This window comes from Phoxinus phoxinus (genome assembly GCF_949152265.1).
Source record: "Phoxinus phoxinus genome assembly, chromosome: 21".
Classification (NCBI taxonomy): Eukaryota; Metazoa; Chordata; class Actinopteri; order Cypriniformes; family Leuciscidae; genus Phoxinus; species Phoxinus phoxinus.
Genome location: NC_136896.1, coordinates 8,570,572 through 8,585,235, shown reverse-complemented (window position 1 = coordinate 8,585,235; position 14,664 = coordinate 8,570,572). Strand labels below are relative to the sequence as shown.

The 14,664-nt window shown below is 37.1% G+C and overlaps 2 protein-coding genes across 2 annotated transcripts; both read right to left on the bottom strand.

The window, feature by feature from the left end:
- Positions 1 to 2,017: 2,017 nt before the first annotated feature.
- Positions 2,018 to 9,695, bottom strand: tmem235b (transmembrane protein 235b). The gene is made up of 4 exons (XM_079596392.1): positions 9,209 to 9,695; positions 8,900 to 8,956; positions 8,574 to 8,711; positions 2,018 to 3,200 (listed from the first exon to the last, which is right to left on the bottom strand). Exons 1-4 carry the CDS (start codon positions 9,378 to 9,380, stop codon positions 2,965 to 2,967), a joined length of 603 nt encoding a protein of 200 aa, XP_079452518.1. The 5' UTR covers positions 9,381 to 9,695; the 3' UTR covers positions 2,018 to 2,964.
- On the bottom strand, positions 9,649 to 14,648 carry birc5a (baculoviral IAP repeat containing 5a). Its single transcript, XM_079596393.1, has 4 exons — positions 14,387 to 14,648; positions 14,174 to 14,283; positions 13,880 to 13,997; positions 9,649 to 10,570 (listed from the first exon to the last, which is right to left on the bottom strand). The coding sequence occupies exons 1-4, from the start codon at positions 14,492 to 14,494 to the stop codon at positions 10,478 to 10,480; spliced, it is 429 nt and encodes a 142-aa protein (XP_079452519.1). The 5' UTR covers positions 14,495 to 14,648; the 3' UTR covers positions 9,649 to 10,477.
- Between the last annotated feature and the right edge of the window lie 16 nt (positions 14,649 to 14,664).

Sequence of the window (14,664 nt, the reverse complement as noted above, 5' to 3'; positions counted from 1 at the left end):
ATTTTATCATCTTTACACTGGTTATCTATTAAGTTCTGTATCGATTACAAACGACTGACCTATAAGGCTCTAAATGGTTGAGCTCCTCTGTATATTTAACCAATCTTCTATCGCCCTACAACCCACCATGTTCTTTAAGGTCACAAAACTAGGCTTCTGGCTCCTAAACTCTGGAATAGATTTCCTGATAATGTTCAAGGCTGAGACACACTCTCCCAGTTTAAATCTAGACTAAAGACGCATCTCTTTAGCCAAGCATTCACATAATGCACCTCATAACCTTGTACTTCAGTTACATCAGATGAAATGCACATGACTCTTTTTTTATTTATTTTTTATGTTATGAACAGCAGCTACACTAATTATTTTCCATTTGCTGTTCTGTCTCTACCTCGGGATAGAGAGTACGCCAGCTCCAGTTTGGATCCAGACTTCAGATCCCCCAACACATGTGAAGAGAGGAGCCATCCCCTGCTAGGGCTTTAGATGACGCCAACTCTGAATCAATATTCATAACTGACACATTTTCTATGTATTGTTATCTTTATAATTACAACTTGTAAAAATTGATAATGAGATCATTGTTTCTGCCTACATGAATACATGATATTAGCTAACTGCGTGATTTGTATTTTAGAACAGTACATTTTTGACATAACTTTGACAGTCACCTCTGATAACAGATTACTCTTGTAATGTAGAAACTTGCGTTTTTCTGTAAAGCTGCTTTAAAACGACATGTATTGTGAAACGCGCTATACAAAAAAATGTGAATTGAATAGAATTGATTATTTGGGGGGGAAGTGTGCTGCATGTGGTTGCATAAATACCCTATGCAATTGATAGGCACAATCAATAGGCTGCATATGAGTGAAACATGACATGATGGAAAAATACTGTCTTTATGGACTGAGCCACGAGGCCACACCAAAGGAACATTAATTTCAGCCTTGTGTGGTCTGCTGGCTCTGATGGGGACGTGTACGACTGATGGGGGGACTAATCAACTTGTGTGGAGGAGGCCACAAAAACAGACTGGCTCCAACTGAAATTCAAAATTATTCAGTGAAGGCTTGAGTGCTATTACTATACTCAATGTATTCATCTAAGAGATGTAAAAAAAAAAAAAAGAAGCACGGCAACAAAACATCATTTATAGGCTGTGAATAATTCAACAAAAAAACATTTACATCTGTTTGGGATGCAGTAGTTTGGAAATCTGTCGTTTCAGACCAGCCTGGACTTAAAGTGAAATCTCTAATTTACACAAAATTAGGCAAATGAACAATAGTCAGTTTCAGTTTGGTAAGAAGCACCAAGAGCAATATTTAGCTCGAATCAAAAAAAGTCAGTCTCATCAAACACTTTCTTTCAATTTTCTTTCCACACCTGAAAATGAACTTGAATTAATCTGATTTCTTGCCAGCTTGTCACCCTCTGAGAGTGTTAAAGCAGAATTAAAGCAAAAAAATTAAACCCACTGCTGCACTCTTAAGACATTACAATCTTTATGATTTATAAATTCAGCCAAGTGTGCCAAAAGCACCTTCATTTATTTAAATCCCGAGTGACTGAGTAACATTTGTTCTTCTGTTGTTGATTTGTTTAAAGCTGTTTCTATGTATAATCAAAATTAGAGCGTACACTAAAAAAAAAAAATATTGAAATATTGCAGTTGTCCCTGATATATTATTATTATTTGTCTGCAAGTCAGATGTTTTCCAAGTCTTCTGATGCACCTTTATTTTTGCAAAGCCAAAGTAAATAGGGTCATTTCCAGAATTAACAATATCCAAACAACCATTATCTACAGGACAATTCAGTTAGGCTTTAATCTTGACAGATATCTAAAAGCATAATATTTCTCACTGTTGCCATAAGCCAAAATCAGAATAATAGTCAACAGAGATTTTCATAAAGCACTATCTCTTTGAGACTGAAAGCTGTCTATACGACAAACAACAGCAGTTACTAATCAAGTTAAAGTGCGAAACACTCAAGAAACACAAATATAAATGAGAAGACTTTTGTTTTGTTTACGATAACAGTATTTACAAGAACACCATTCACAAGACATTCAAAGTCCAAGGGATTGTGGAATGTCTCTATATTGGCAGTGCATATTAAATTTGTTTAATTGCTAGAAATGTGAGGAGAGAAATAACTTTGATTATATATGATCCATCTTAGCACATAGTTTCTAAAAAAGACCCATGCAAATAAATTACACATCAGATGCAAAGCTCACTATCATGAAATATGAAGCCATTTAAAACATCAAAGAAGATATAAAGCGAATCAAAGTGCAGAAGGTAAATGAATATCTTTCAGAAAGGCCTTTTCATACACTACACATATTTAATGAACAATGGATTGCAGTTACGTCATGCTTCCTTTTACATGCCCCACTCATAATGTGAAATCAAGGACAATAGAGAAAACAGCAAATATGAATACTGGAAAACAGGAGCCGGGCATAAAAGATAATACATCACAGAGAAGCAAACACGTGAAATTTACTAGCAATTACAGGAGCAGTTATCTACAAAAGATATATCAAAATTAAATTTACATAACAGACTTATGCAATTTGTTCCATTTTGCAAGGGCAATTTGGTTGTCTACAGTACTGCTCAAAAGAAATGTTTCTCGTGATTTTAAGTGTTTGAAATTAGTTTTGAAGACAAAAATGTGCTTATGAATATCATCACACCCCTTTTTTTTTTCTTTTGAAATTTCAGTTTACTTCCATTTGTGTTATTTTATGGTTTTAATGACTTAACCATTCTTCTAAAATGTGGAAAACAGTCATAATAGAAATAAAACAGATGTGTCCAAACTATGGACAGGTAATGTACATGTGTAGGTTCTGCATTTTTGATAACTATAAGACTGAGAGGAGTCTTACCTTGACAAATACTGTCTCTTGCCTGAAATGGACATGTATTGTTCAACAAACCTGCTCTATATGGGAGCAACAGACTCTTCATACTGAGTTAAAGGCACCAGCCTGGCAGCCAGCAGTAGAAGAAGGCCAGTGATCACCTCCAGGAGAAAGGAGATCCAGGCCATGCCCATTGACCACCCGTATGACGTGTACACTTGAGCCATCTGCTCGCGGCCCATCCGCCTTACAGCCTCTTCCAGAGCCTTCTGAGAGAACCTGATGTACAAGCTCAGCCCAGAGAGAGTGAGAAGACCTGAGAAAACACATGCACAAGCACGCATCAATGCACACACACAAACAAAACCAATTAAGCATCATTTTTTAGACAACACCTCGTTCTATCAGAGGTTAACAAGACATTCTTTTTGCTTTGTAGGTGGATTTTAAAAAGACATTTAACATTTAGCTGTGGGCTAAAAAATTATTTTAATCGACAACAATCAGTCTTGATTCCACAGATCTAATGTTAAAATCCAGTTATTATTATGCTTCTTGGCAATTTCTTTTAATCAATGACAAGTAGTTGACAGAACATTTGTTGCGTGTGGGCTGGGGTGGTTTTTTCATTGCCACATTTATCTACATTCAGTCATGAATAATACATTTAAAGACTCCGATGTGCTGGCATTTTGCACTATCACAACTTATTTTAGTGAAATATTTAGTTTGAAAAGTCCATTTGTGCTATCTTTCTTTCTTTTTTTAAATGATAATACAAATAATAATAAATAAATACCATATGATTTTATATTTACAAAGCCCCTAAAGGAGCATGGTGATGAAAAAAATATGAGATGTGAGTGAAAATTATATGTAGATGCTTTTGCATTCTCCCGAAAATGTTTTGCATTCTCCAGAGAAACTGTGTACTCGCAAAGAACTCGGTTTCTCGGGGGGAACGCAAAAAGTTTTGTGGAGGAACGCAAAGGTTTAGCAATCGAACACAAAGTTTCTCGGGGGAATGCAAATGCATTGAAATATGTTTTCTCCATAGTTTATGTTTAAAAAGAAATGTCTCTGAAAAGTGCAGTTCAATCATGACAACTCTTGGAATAGATTTAAACAGCATTTATTGATAAGCATGGGATGTGCATTTTTAGGCTTAATCTTGGCGGACTAGATCTGAAGGACATAACCGAAAAATGCACATGAATGATGAATAGAATTCGAGCTGCTGCATGGAAAGTATAGGGAGAATCCCCCTAGCAGACCTAGGGCAGGTGGTGCTGGGGAGGGTGAAAATTCCCATGGCACGCTGCACAGGGTTGTTCTGGTTAGGGACATAAATAAATAAGTTATGAACAAAGCGGTCGGCTTCAAGAGAACCAATCAGCTGCTCGGATATTTACATAAATATTTGTCCTTGTTTGAAGATGCCACTTGGTTTTATTTTTTTAAATCAATGACACTTAAGTGTGACTTGAGTGGCAAAATACTTTTTTGTAAACAACAAGGGTGATTTACTGATTCAGATCTTTGACAAGCTTTTGCTTCAGGTTTAAATGACTGTAACATTTTGTGTCTGTGCTAAATGATCTGGATCCAGTGATCTTATTCCCGCTCGCATATTGTTTGCATTATGTAAGTGCTTTAGTTTGATAAACCCATATTGTAAGCCGTCAAAAACTATTTGTCTTTTTCTCTGATCAACTGAACCAGAACTTAATATGAAAAACATTCTCCTCCCAGACATGCAGAGAAACTTACTGTAAGCACAGAGCCATAAACACACGACCATAGTCTACTCTACAGCATCCGCTTTCTCAAAATTAATAAAAGCATCAGCGTTGTAAATAGGGAGGAAGTCAAACTAGCTTCCTGTGGCTCCCTGGTGCGCCTGATGATTCCAAGGCGCGAGCCATTATTACCAAATCTTCATTAAGACAGAATGTGCTGATGTGGATACACAGCAGCAAAAAATCACATCTAATTAAACACTGACAAAATGAGAATGGATTTCCACCAGCCATAATATGCACATATAATTAAGCCAATAAACAGAGATTTTCTAATTAGCATGGCCAAGAGTCTAGACCGGAACAGACTGGCTTGTTTTTGATCTTACATTTGCCGGTTCATTTAGAACAAACAGTCTGTACTCTCCAGAAACTACGGATTATTTGTATATAGCACTGTGTATGTCACAAGTCACAGCCTGGTGAATAGATGCTCTGATTTTTCATCTTATGAGCGGAAAACCGTTAACAAAATATAGTCCGTGTGAAATTCTCTGATGTAAAAAATATTCCTTCAAAATTGCATCCGCACTTTCACTACGTTCCTTTCCGTGATAACCAGTCCAACAAATAGAGGATTTGGAATTACATTCCAAGCTTCACCGTGTTAAACTCTTGCCATGCGCTCTTTATTACCACGCTGGTAAATACTGAGAATCATTGGCTGGTTCCTTTAAGGAAACCTTTATTCAAGTCATGCTGCATAGTGAGAGGACAGGCTGTGAGATGCTGTTTGGTGTCAGGGTAAAGAGCAAACCAGATATGTCTATGTGTGCATGTACGAAGATCAAAGCTAAATTCTTCTGCCTGTGATACTTAAGTTGCTTTGGGATTTCTTGCATGGGTCTCAGGAAATGAGCTCTGGTTGCACTCAGCATGGATTGTTATTCTATTTTATTTTCTTCTTCTTGTACATGTGTTTACTGTCTGAAGAACAAAAGCAATACTGTCACATTTAAATGAGAGACTGATGCATAGAATAACTGGAGGCTGTATCATCCTTCACATAAATCTGCCCAGATCTTTTTTGGTTTCACCTTTCCCTTTCACCTTAAGATTGCCGATTTCAATCACAGCTGGGGGAACATTCTCTATTATCCTATCAATTACATGAGAGGAAAACAATGAAACGCAATAACTTCAGTCCCATAAGACTCTGACATAACAATTACTCTTGGTGAATAATGCCTTTAGCTTTCCAGTTTTCGAATGTCATTCAGAGAACTGCACAACCAAATGCATGAACTTGAACTTTGTTTACATATGTTGCACCCCATCAGTCTTCAAAAAACAAGTTTAATTCGCCTGAGACTTAGAACATGCTAAAAGTTACTTCGGTGTAAAATGTTTGATCTATTTAACAATTCTTATTGCATGTACAGTATATAGCATGTTGTCAATGCATGACATGTCACACTAATGGCAGGCAGGCTGTTGTTGGGCTCATGAATGTTAATTATGTTGTTTGCGTTCGCCCAAAGAGATTTGCTGAAATTGGTGAGCACTAGTTAAGAGGATTACCACCCTTGCATTAGTCCCACCCACATAATTACACCAGTAGGTGGCAGCCAGTGAATGTATGTGTGCTGCACATGTTTAAATGTATCCTTTATTTATGATTTAAGGTATTTAATGATGCTATTAGGCATCTTCTGAAAGAGTATAATCTCCAATCAAAAGACATGTGAAGAAGAAGCAAAAACAAGCGATATCATACAGTATGTTAGCATATTATGTAAAATAACAACATCAACATTGCAGCATACAAATCAAAACTGCCTAATGTCAGCAAGTGGAATGATGTCGAACCCAGGACTGTGCAAGCTTTAAGGGTGTTGATGGACTCGATCTACTTCATCTATGTTTTGATCATCGTTCTGAATCCGATCCAGACGTAGTCTTTGCCAAAAACGTAATTTTTTTGCTCAAAATGTTGCTTTTTCTATGAAACTACCCACATTCAAGTGTTGATAAAAAAGAATACAAAGCTAGAATACAACGTGTTTTTGTTCAAAAGCAGAGGGTCTGGTCTTTCTTTTGATATATTGCATGTTCAGATATTCATACAACAAAATATTCTGGAGCCATTACACTTTTGTAAAAAATAATATGTATTTAAATGCTTTCTGGCTGGCAATAATAATAAAAAAAAGTGAATTTATGTGAAACACCCATATTATCTAAAGTAATTTTAACAGAAAAGCAGCTTTCAAAATGTAGTGGGGACAAGGTGTTCTGACAATTTGTGCTACCTGCAGTCAAAACAGAAATTCTTCAAGTTAAATGCGCAGTAAGCGATTTCTGAGAAACACCGTTGATATTTGAAATCAGCCCAAACAAACATTCAAACACCCTTCATTGCTCCGCCCCCAAAATTCAAGAAGAGAGGATGTCTCTTTATCATAGATGAAGCATGATAGAATGACAAGTGAGGATGATGAAAGAAAGAGAAGGAAGAACAAAAGATGAACATATACAGTATATTGAGTATACAAGCAAGAGTTGGTTGTTAGTTGCCAGCAGCACACTGGGCCTGTACCATTAAGACGGTTAAGGTGGATAGCCAGGTATGTCTGAGTTTAGTTTGCGTCAACCCTGGGTTTTAGTAATGTTCATCGGTATAGTAACTTACACTCCACGGCTAACCTGCGTAAGAGATCGCAAACCAAAATTGGACCAATCATCTTTGATGCAAAGTTACAAATCTCTGATGCAATAAAGTGAGTCTGGTTCCAAATTAAAGGTCACTACATAGCTAAATGTTTTTAAATACAAAATTGTATTTTAGCAAAGATTATTTATTATAATTAAACATTTAGATTAAATGAACATAATCATATACAGATACTATGTAATATAAATAAGATTTGGAATCGGTAGCATTAAAAATGACTAAATGTGAGCTTACACGTCCGAGTCTCTGTAAACCTATATCAACTATAAACTAACCTCACAACTTTCACTTGCACTGACAGCAAGATATTTTCTTCTTGCTGTGTAAATGCATTATGTAATTCATATTCTTAAAATCTCTTAATTTCCGGCAGAAGAGATAAAGTAATCTCGCTGATTCTCTCGTGAGAAGTGAATCGCAGTTTCTCTCGGTTTTAAGGCATGTGATTGGCTGTTCGCTACTGATGTCACGCTTTCGTGTATGCGCTCCATGAACTCAGGATCAAAGCCTGAGCTGACAGAGGAAGTTGATGATCAGCATCATGGTACCAACAAAGCATGATTTAATTGTTTTGGTTTTGTCGACTTCAAACTAATCCGGTAACCCCGCGTTTGTTCAACAACCATCATGGTATAGATGCCAGCTCCAGACAAACAATGACACTCAAAACTCCTCCATCATGAGTATATAGCCTACACCAGCTAATGCTGATTGGCTACGAGTGTGTTGTGGAGCTCTATCCGATCCACTTTCAACAGCGTTTCAAAGAATTCACTTACTATGCCTTTAAAACATGGATAGCATGCTTTACGAGGCACAAAATCTGTCAAATGTAGTTGCACAGTGCAAAATGTGTTTTAAAAAACTAGGCAGCACATCTTGCAGGCATTCATGTGGTGTGATATGGTGAGGTAGAAGTGATAACCATGAGTTCTTCAATGTGGCAGATAGTGTGTCGTCCAAAAGGTTTATTTCACATTAAAAACATTAGCTAAACATTCCTCTACTATAACTTATGACACGGTGACTGCACTGTGTGTATTAATAGCCCCCCATAGACAATATGTCTATGTTCTCTTCAGACGCTCATTCAAAGTGGTGTCCTCTGTTGACAAACTTTTTTGCGGGCAACATATAATACATTGTGCATCTTTACTTTTAAAACAGTAGATGTTTGTTTACTGAGCAAACATGGCATTCAGTGGGTCAGACTTACTGCACAGGAGGAAATATGAAGCGGATCCGATCAGGAGTGTCCGGCTTCTGGCTAGGGAACTGACGAGACCGCAGATACCTCCAAACACCAGCATCACCAGACTCAGAGGCAGTAAGATGGCAATCACTTTATGCATGACTGAATTAAGTAAATTATAGCTGTTATGCCATACACAGAAATGGCTTATAAAACACCAACTAACATCTTATGCATGGCTCAGTGATACAGATAGCCTGATATTTCATGATGGAACATTCATTGCAGTACAATAAGCAGAGTTTAGATGGAGTTATGGTAATTTTGTTCATGAAAAGGATAACACTTACTTTTCATCTGCCTTTCTGATTCTGAATATCCAGTGTCTTCTGTATGACTTTGGACATCTAGTCAGAAACACAAAACAAATCACCAGGGTGCAGAAATTATTCTGTGGGTGCAATATCTATGAAATTATTTGTATGGCTACTTATTCAGTTATGACAGAAAAGGTCCTGGAAATTCATTGGTCAAACGAACTGTCAGTGAACTACGCACCAGCAAAAGCCAAAGATGCATCTATTCAAAAAAGAATCGGACTACAATCAGTTAATTCAAAGCTTCTCATGGGTAAAGAAGACATAATGAAAACGCCATACCATCTGTAACTCCCCAAAGTCCAGAGTTACTGCGCGCCGGGTCAGTGTGGTTCGCGCGCTTGTCTTCAATGATGTACCAGTATTCAGTTCCAATGGCGAGCGCTAAACAGCTGAAACTAAGAATACCAGTTAAGCCCCCGCTGACGACCACGAAACCGAATGTATTTTTCATATCGGACAGTATATTTGCGATTCCGATTCAGGACAACACAGAAACTAAGCTGAAAACCATGCCATTATCTGTGCGACGCGATCAGATGCTGAAGTGAAGGATCCCAGGAGCTGATGGAATAAACCACACGCGCTGGAATAAGTGATGTTGAGGCTGCCCATCCAAGATGTCGACAACATATGCTGACATGCAAGGTGTTAACAGTAGAAAAGTTCTGTGGTTTTAAGAGAAAAGGTTGGTTGCTTGGACATTTATTCCTCAACGGTGTGTGCAGTCTGAATCCAACTAACACTGAGCGCAAGATTACGCATGACTGGTACAGAGGAAACATGACGTACAGTGCATAACGAACACCCTTCATGACATTATCCATCCACCTTTTTTGTAATCATAAATGAAAAATACTGATACATAGTCTTTCCACACTTAATTTTCACGATTGTTCCAGTAATTAATGATTACTGGGTCAAGAAAGGTTTTTTTTTCACTAAAAGGAATTAGGACAAAAATAAAAGCACGAAAATCACAGAAAAGTGATTGCTCAACCAATAAATAAATGAATAATAAATTACTAATAAAGAAGGCACACAACTGCTCAAATTTTTTTAATTATTATTATCACTGTGAGGGCTTGTTAATACATTTTGGAGCTGTGATGCACCCACTTTTTATTTATTTTTACTAAAAGCAATTTAGCCCATGTAATATTTCAGAGCAGAGCATTGAGGAGAAATACAAAGTAGTTACCATATGGACTTTTCCATACCAGAACATTTCCCAAGAGAATTCTGTCACAGCTACAATAACTTGCCATTTTTACTTCAGTTTTTATACTGACAGAACAGACAAAAAGATAGAAAGAATAAGACATGAGACTGAAAACATGTTCCAGAGCATGGGAGAGTGTTTTTATTAAACTCATTTGAAATAAATACTATAAAAGTAGGAAGAATGTGTGTAATAAGATCAACTTCAACAAGAGACAGGACAACGATTTCATCACAGGTAACATTTAAAAGGAGAATATGCATTTTGTATGACATACAAAAGAAAGAAATGGACCAAAATGGTGTCAGCGTAACCCTCACAGAACCGCTTCACTCCTCCCCCATTGCCGTGTGGATGATCTTAGTTCTCTTGAGTTTCACGGCCTCTTCAAATTTATCAATCGCCTGGCCACATGATTTTTTCTGAAAGTAGTAGTAGTAGTTTTTTTTAGTAGTAGTAGTTTATTTGAACATACAGACATGCATATAAATACAAAATTAAAATAGCAGCTAAATAAGGTCATGTAGCCTACTTCTCAGCACAATCTGCCAAAATTATTGTAAGTAACTCAAATTAGAAATTCCCATGTTCAAAAAAAAAAGAGTAGGAAGAAGTTCATAACAAACTTTTCAGGTCCTACCCCCTTTCTCTATTTTTATCCTTTAGTTAAATACAAAACAATTTGATGCTTCTCTTATACACACACCGTATATCTACCTACCTACTGTTCACATAAACCCATGCATTCACATAGATATAGATGCATACATACAAAAAAATTTCTCCTTTTTCTTTTCTTCTTTCATTTCCATCTATCAAATCAAATAATAACACCTCCATAACTAGACTTAATATGTAGACCAAGGAACCTGTATACAATACTATCACCTCGAGTCCTTTTCGTATCCATTTCATATATTCAGTTTAAATAGTCTGTTAAAATTACTACAATTGTTGTACATGATTTCATCTCTTCATAGCAGCTGTTCCATACATTAACTCCTTTGGTTGTGATGCAGTGATATTTTAGAATTTGTTCTTATACATTTCTTTTTAAATACAAATGTTCCTCTTAAGTGATGTTTGCTCTCTCATTTGAAACAACCCTTGAATACTGTTCGATAGCTGCTGATTATTTATTTTGTACATGATTTGTGCAGTTTTGAAGTCAACAATATCTCTGAATTTTAGTGCTTTCAATTTAATAAACAGTGGAGTAGTTGGTGCTCTATAAGTGGTTTTATTTAACAATTCTTAAGGCTCTCTTTTGAAGGAGAATTATAGGTTCAGTGTTGGTTTTTAAGTGTTTCCCCATACTTCCAAAAGTTTACAAAGCATGTTATTCATACAATTTATCATTCATACTCTTAGCATGAGAATGGAAAAAATATACAGCTATGGAAACTTGGAAGTGGATTTTTAGCGGCAAAAAAAAAAAAAACGACTTGACATTTTTCCTTGTCACAAGAAAAACACGAATCAAATACAACAATCTAGGTTACTCTTTCATCTAATCAAAATACATTTTCTATGTAGTGCCATTTAAAATAGCATGTCTAAAAGTTGTTTACATGATCAAAGGAAATCCCTAGAAATAATACATATTTTAAATATAATAAATGAAATGTCCCGTAAGAGTGTTTATAAAGCTAAAGTGCAGATTACACAACTATAAACAAAAGGGATTTGAGACTTGACTTTATCTCCTGAACATGCCCTAGTACCTAACGTAATGCATTACGGGTCACTGTGATTTCGCCATCAAGTAAGACATTTTGTTGATCCTGAACCAACATTTCTGTCCGAAATAGTAGTCCAAGTCTCAGCCTCAGACGGACGTTGGACACTTAACTGGAAACAAATCAGGATTTTCAAAGTAATCATCTGATTGGTTGAATTCTACAGGATGTCTGGGAGATGTGTGTGTGTCGCGTTCTATAAAGGTCCGCCTGGAAACCATCGTGACGCCAAGCTCCCTTGTGGAAGAAGAACGCGTTGTGTTTACAACTGTGACAATGAGCTTACCAGGATCAACTAAACACTGGGTTATCAAAAGTATGAGAAGTAAACTTGCACAACATTCTTGAATGAATAATTGATTACATGCACGCCGGTCTGTTATTTTGGGGACATCAACTTTACATTTTCACGTCTGCTAAACATGACGCTGATCAAAACGAACTGTGATTGGTTGCGCTACATGTCAGTCAAACGTCCTCTTGAGCGGTCCTTGGCCAATGAAAGCTGCGATAGAGTCCAGTGCCCGGTTGCATAAAGCACCTTAAGTTTTTCCCTTAAGTATGACACTTAAGGGGCGATTTCCCCTTACCTAAGAGAATAACTTAAGGGTGTTGCATATAATCTCTTAAACGATTCTCTTAGGTAAGGGAAACATTTAAGTGTTTCACGACAGCGATCCTGGATTCACGTTATAAAAGTCTGTTGTTGCCATAGATACGCAAAACACTAACACAAGCGGGAAATAGCCCCCGCAATCCGGTGAACCACTCTGCTGACAGACGATTTATGAACGTGGAAAACATCTCCCACTATCGTCTGAAAACTCCCAGTTGCAAAAAAACGCAGTGCTATAAGCAGTTGTAACACCGCAGGTAGAGTGGTTGCGATCTGTGACACGGTCAAGGTCGCCGTCTAGTTTGTTAGTGATGTCAAATATTGCGCGTCGATCAAAACGGTATTCATGCAACAATAGGGTTCTCCCTATCCCTAAAAATTCTTCTTGGCACATAATGATCTTCAGCTGGTTCCATAAATTCAGCCATGTCGTCTTATTTTTTGTCCGCGTTACTCTTAAGGTTACGATTTCCAAACCTTAAGTTATACTTAGGGAAATGACCGTTAAGGGGTTTTATGCAACACTTAACGCTTTTTAAGGGATTAACGTTATTTAAGTGAAAAAAAGCATTTAAGGGAAATTCTAAGTGTTTATGACGTTTCACTTAAAAAACAGTTAAGTAACACTTAAGGGTATTTTTCTGCAACACCCTTAGGTTTAAGGGAAACATAAGGGCGAACTTAAGGGAAAATTTCACTTAAGGTGCTTTATGCAACTGGGGACAGACCTTCTGCCGTCAGTCTGAAGGTCTGGTTACGTGAGACTAATGTAGTCCTAACCCAATGAGAGGTGAATAACACTGATGTAGAAGCACCAAACACTGGTTCTAAGCCTAAAATGCACATAAACTGTAAACTTGTCCCTCAAATCTGATTGGTTGATTGAAACGTTGTTCCAGGAACATGTTGTACTTTGGTGAAATCATGTTACGATATTATACAGACTCGAGGGATGTATTCGATTTTTTGTTTGTTTCTCCACTACTATCACCTGACGGAGTTTTGGTTCCTTGCCACTGTCACCTTTGGCTTGATGAGAACAATATTTGAACAGATTTGAGCTGGATAATGACACTAACTTTGCAATATCGACACTGTTATTGAGCTGAATAATGACACTATTGGCTTCTGTTGAGCTGCTTATAGCTGAATTGAACATGTTTCATACATTTATGAACTTTCCAACATTGACAATTATTGAACTGAAACAATCTGTAGAGCTTCTTTACGGCTGAAACTCAATTTGTTTCATAAATTACATTTACACTGTTATTTTTCTGTTTATTCATGTGAAGCTGCTTTGCAACAATCTGTAACTTACAGCATAAAGCGCTATATAAATAAATGTGACGTTCTGTCAGTGAGCTCATACTTACAATGATAAACTTTTGTCTCTCTTTCTGAAGTTTCAGAAACTCCTCCACAGTCAGACTGTCCACTGTCTTCTTCAGCAAGATAAAATCACAGGAGGAAGAATGTGTTTTATGCTCTTTCCTGATAATACAAGAAACACACAGCACATCAGGAACAAAATGCGCAGTAAGGGGGCTAATGACATTTATTAAATCAAATAACCCTGACTTGAAATCCGGGTCTTATTGCATTACAGAGACAAAGCCTCTCTCAGATCTATAATGCAGTAGTGGAAAGTTTAAAAGACACGGACTCACTCAGGGTCATCTTCAGGTTCCCATCCCTCCAGCTCTTTCAGACAGAAGAAACACTGAGCTATATCTGGACTATTCTCCGACGGGGTGTGAATAAATCCAGCTTTGGCCATCTATAGAACAACAAGGCATGTATAAAGCGGAAAACATTGCATTTCTTTTTGTAGCACCTACAAAACAAATGTCCGGGCTAGCTGGATCAAAGGGTTCACTCACATTTTCTGGAGTGCAAATGCAGCCCTCTTCAAACGGCCACCCAACGAATGTTTGAAGTCTGTTCTCATAAAAGTACATTTTAGTCTGGTCGTCACTACCAAGATTCATTTTCTTGAAGATGGAGAAGAGATATTAAAAGTAAAACGAAAAAGGAACGAGATACAGCAGTGCCTTTCTTGTTATGATCGTTTCTTCCGGTTAAAGTTTAAAATTTAGAGCGCGAGTTTTGATTGGCTACAGTGCGTCACACTTCCACGCATGCGCAGATCGGTGTCTAG

What these genes read in the sequence shown, in the direction of transcription:
- birc5a (XM_079596393.1), bottom strand. Translation starts at nt 14,494, where the DNA reads ATGAATCTTGGTAGTGACGACCAGACTAAAATGTACTTTTATGAGAAC. An exon ending in GAACCTGAAGATGACCCTGA is followed by an intron (nt 13,998 to 14,173) that starts GTGAGTCCGTGT and finishes TTGTATTATCAG; the next exon opens with GAAAGAGCATAAAACACATT. An exon ending in AGAGACAAAAGTTTATCATT is followed by an intron (nt 10,571 to 13,879) that starts GTAAGTATGAGC and finishes TACTACTTTCAG; the next exon opens with AAAAAATCATGTGGCCAGGC.
- tmem235b (XM_079596392.1), bottom strand. Translation starts at nt 9,380, where the DNA reads ATGAAAAATACATTCGGTTTCGTGGTCGTCAGCGGGGGCTTAACTGGT. An exon ending in ATCAGAAAGGCAGATGAAAA is followed by an intron (nt 8,712 to 8,899) that starts GTAAGTGTTATC and finishes TACTTAATTCAG; the next exon opens with TCATGCATAAAGTGATTGCC. An exon ending in TTCATATTTCCTCCTGTGCA is followed by an intron (nt 3,201 to 8,573) that starts GTAAGTCTGACC and finishes GTGTTTTCTCAG; the next exon opens with GTCTTCTCACTCTCTCTGGG.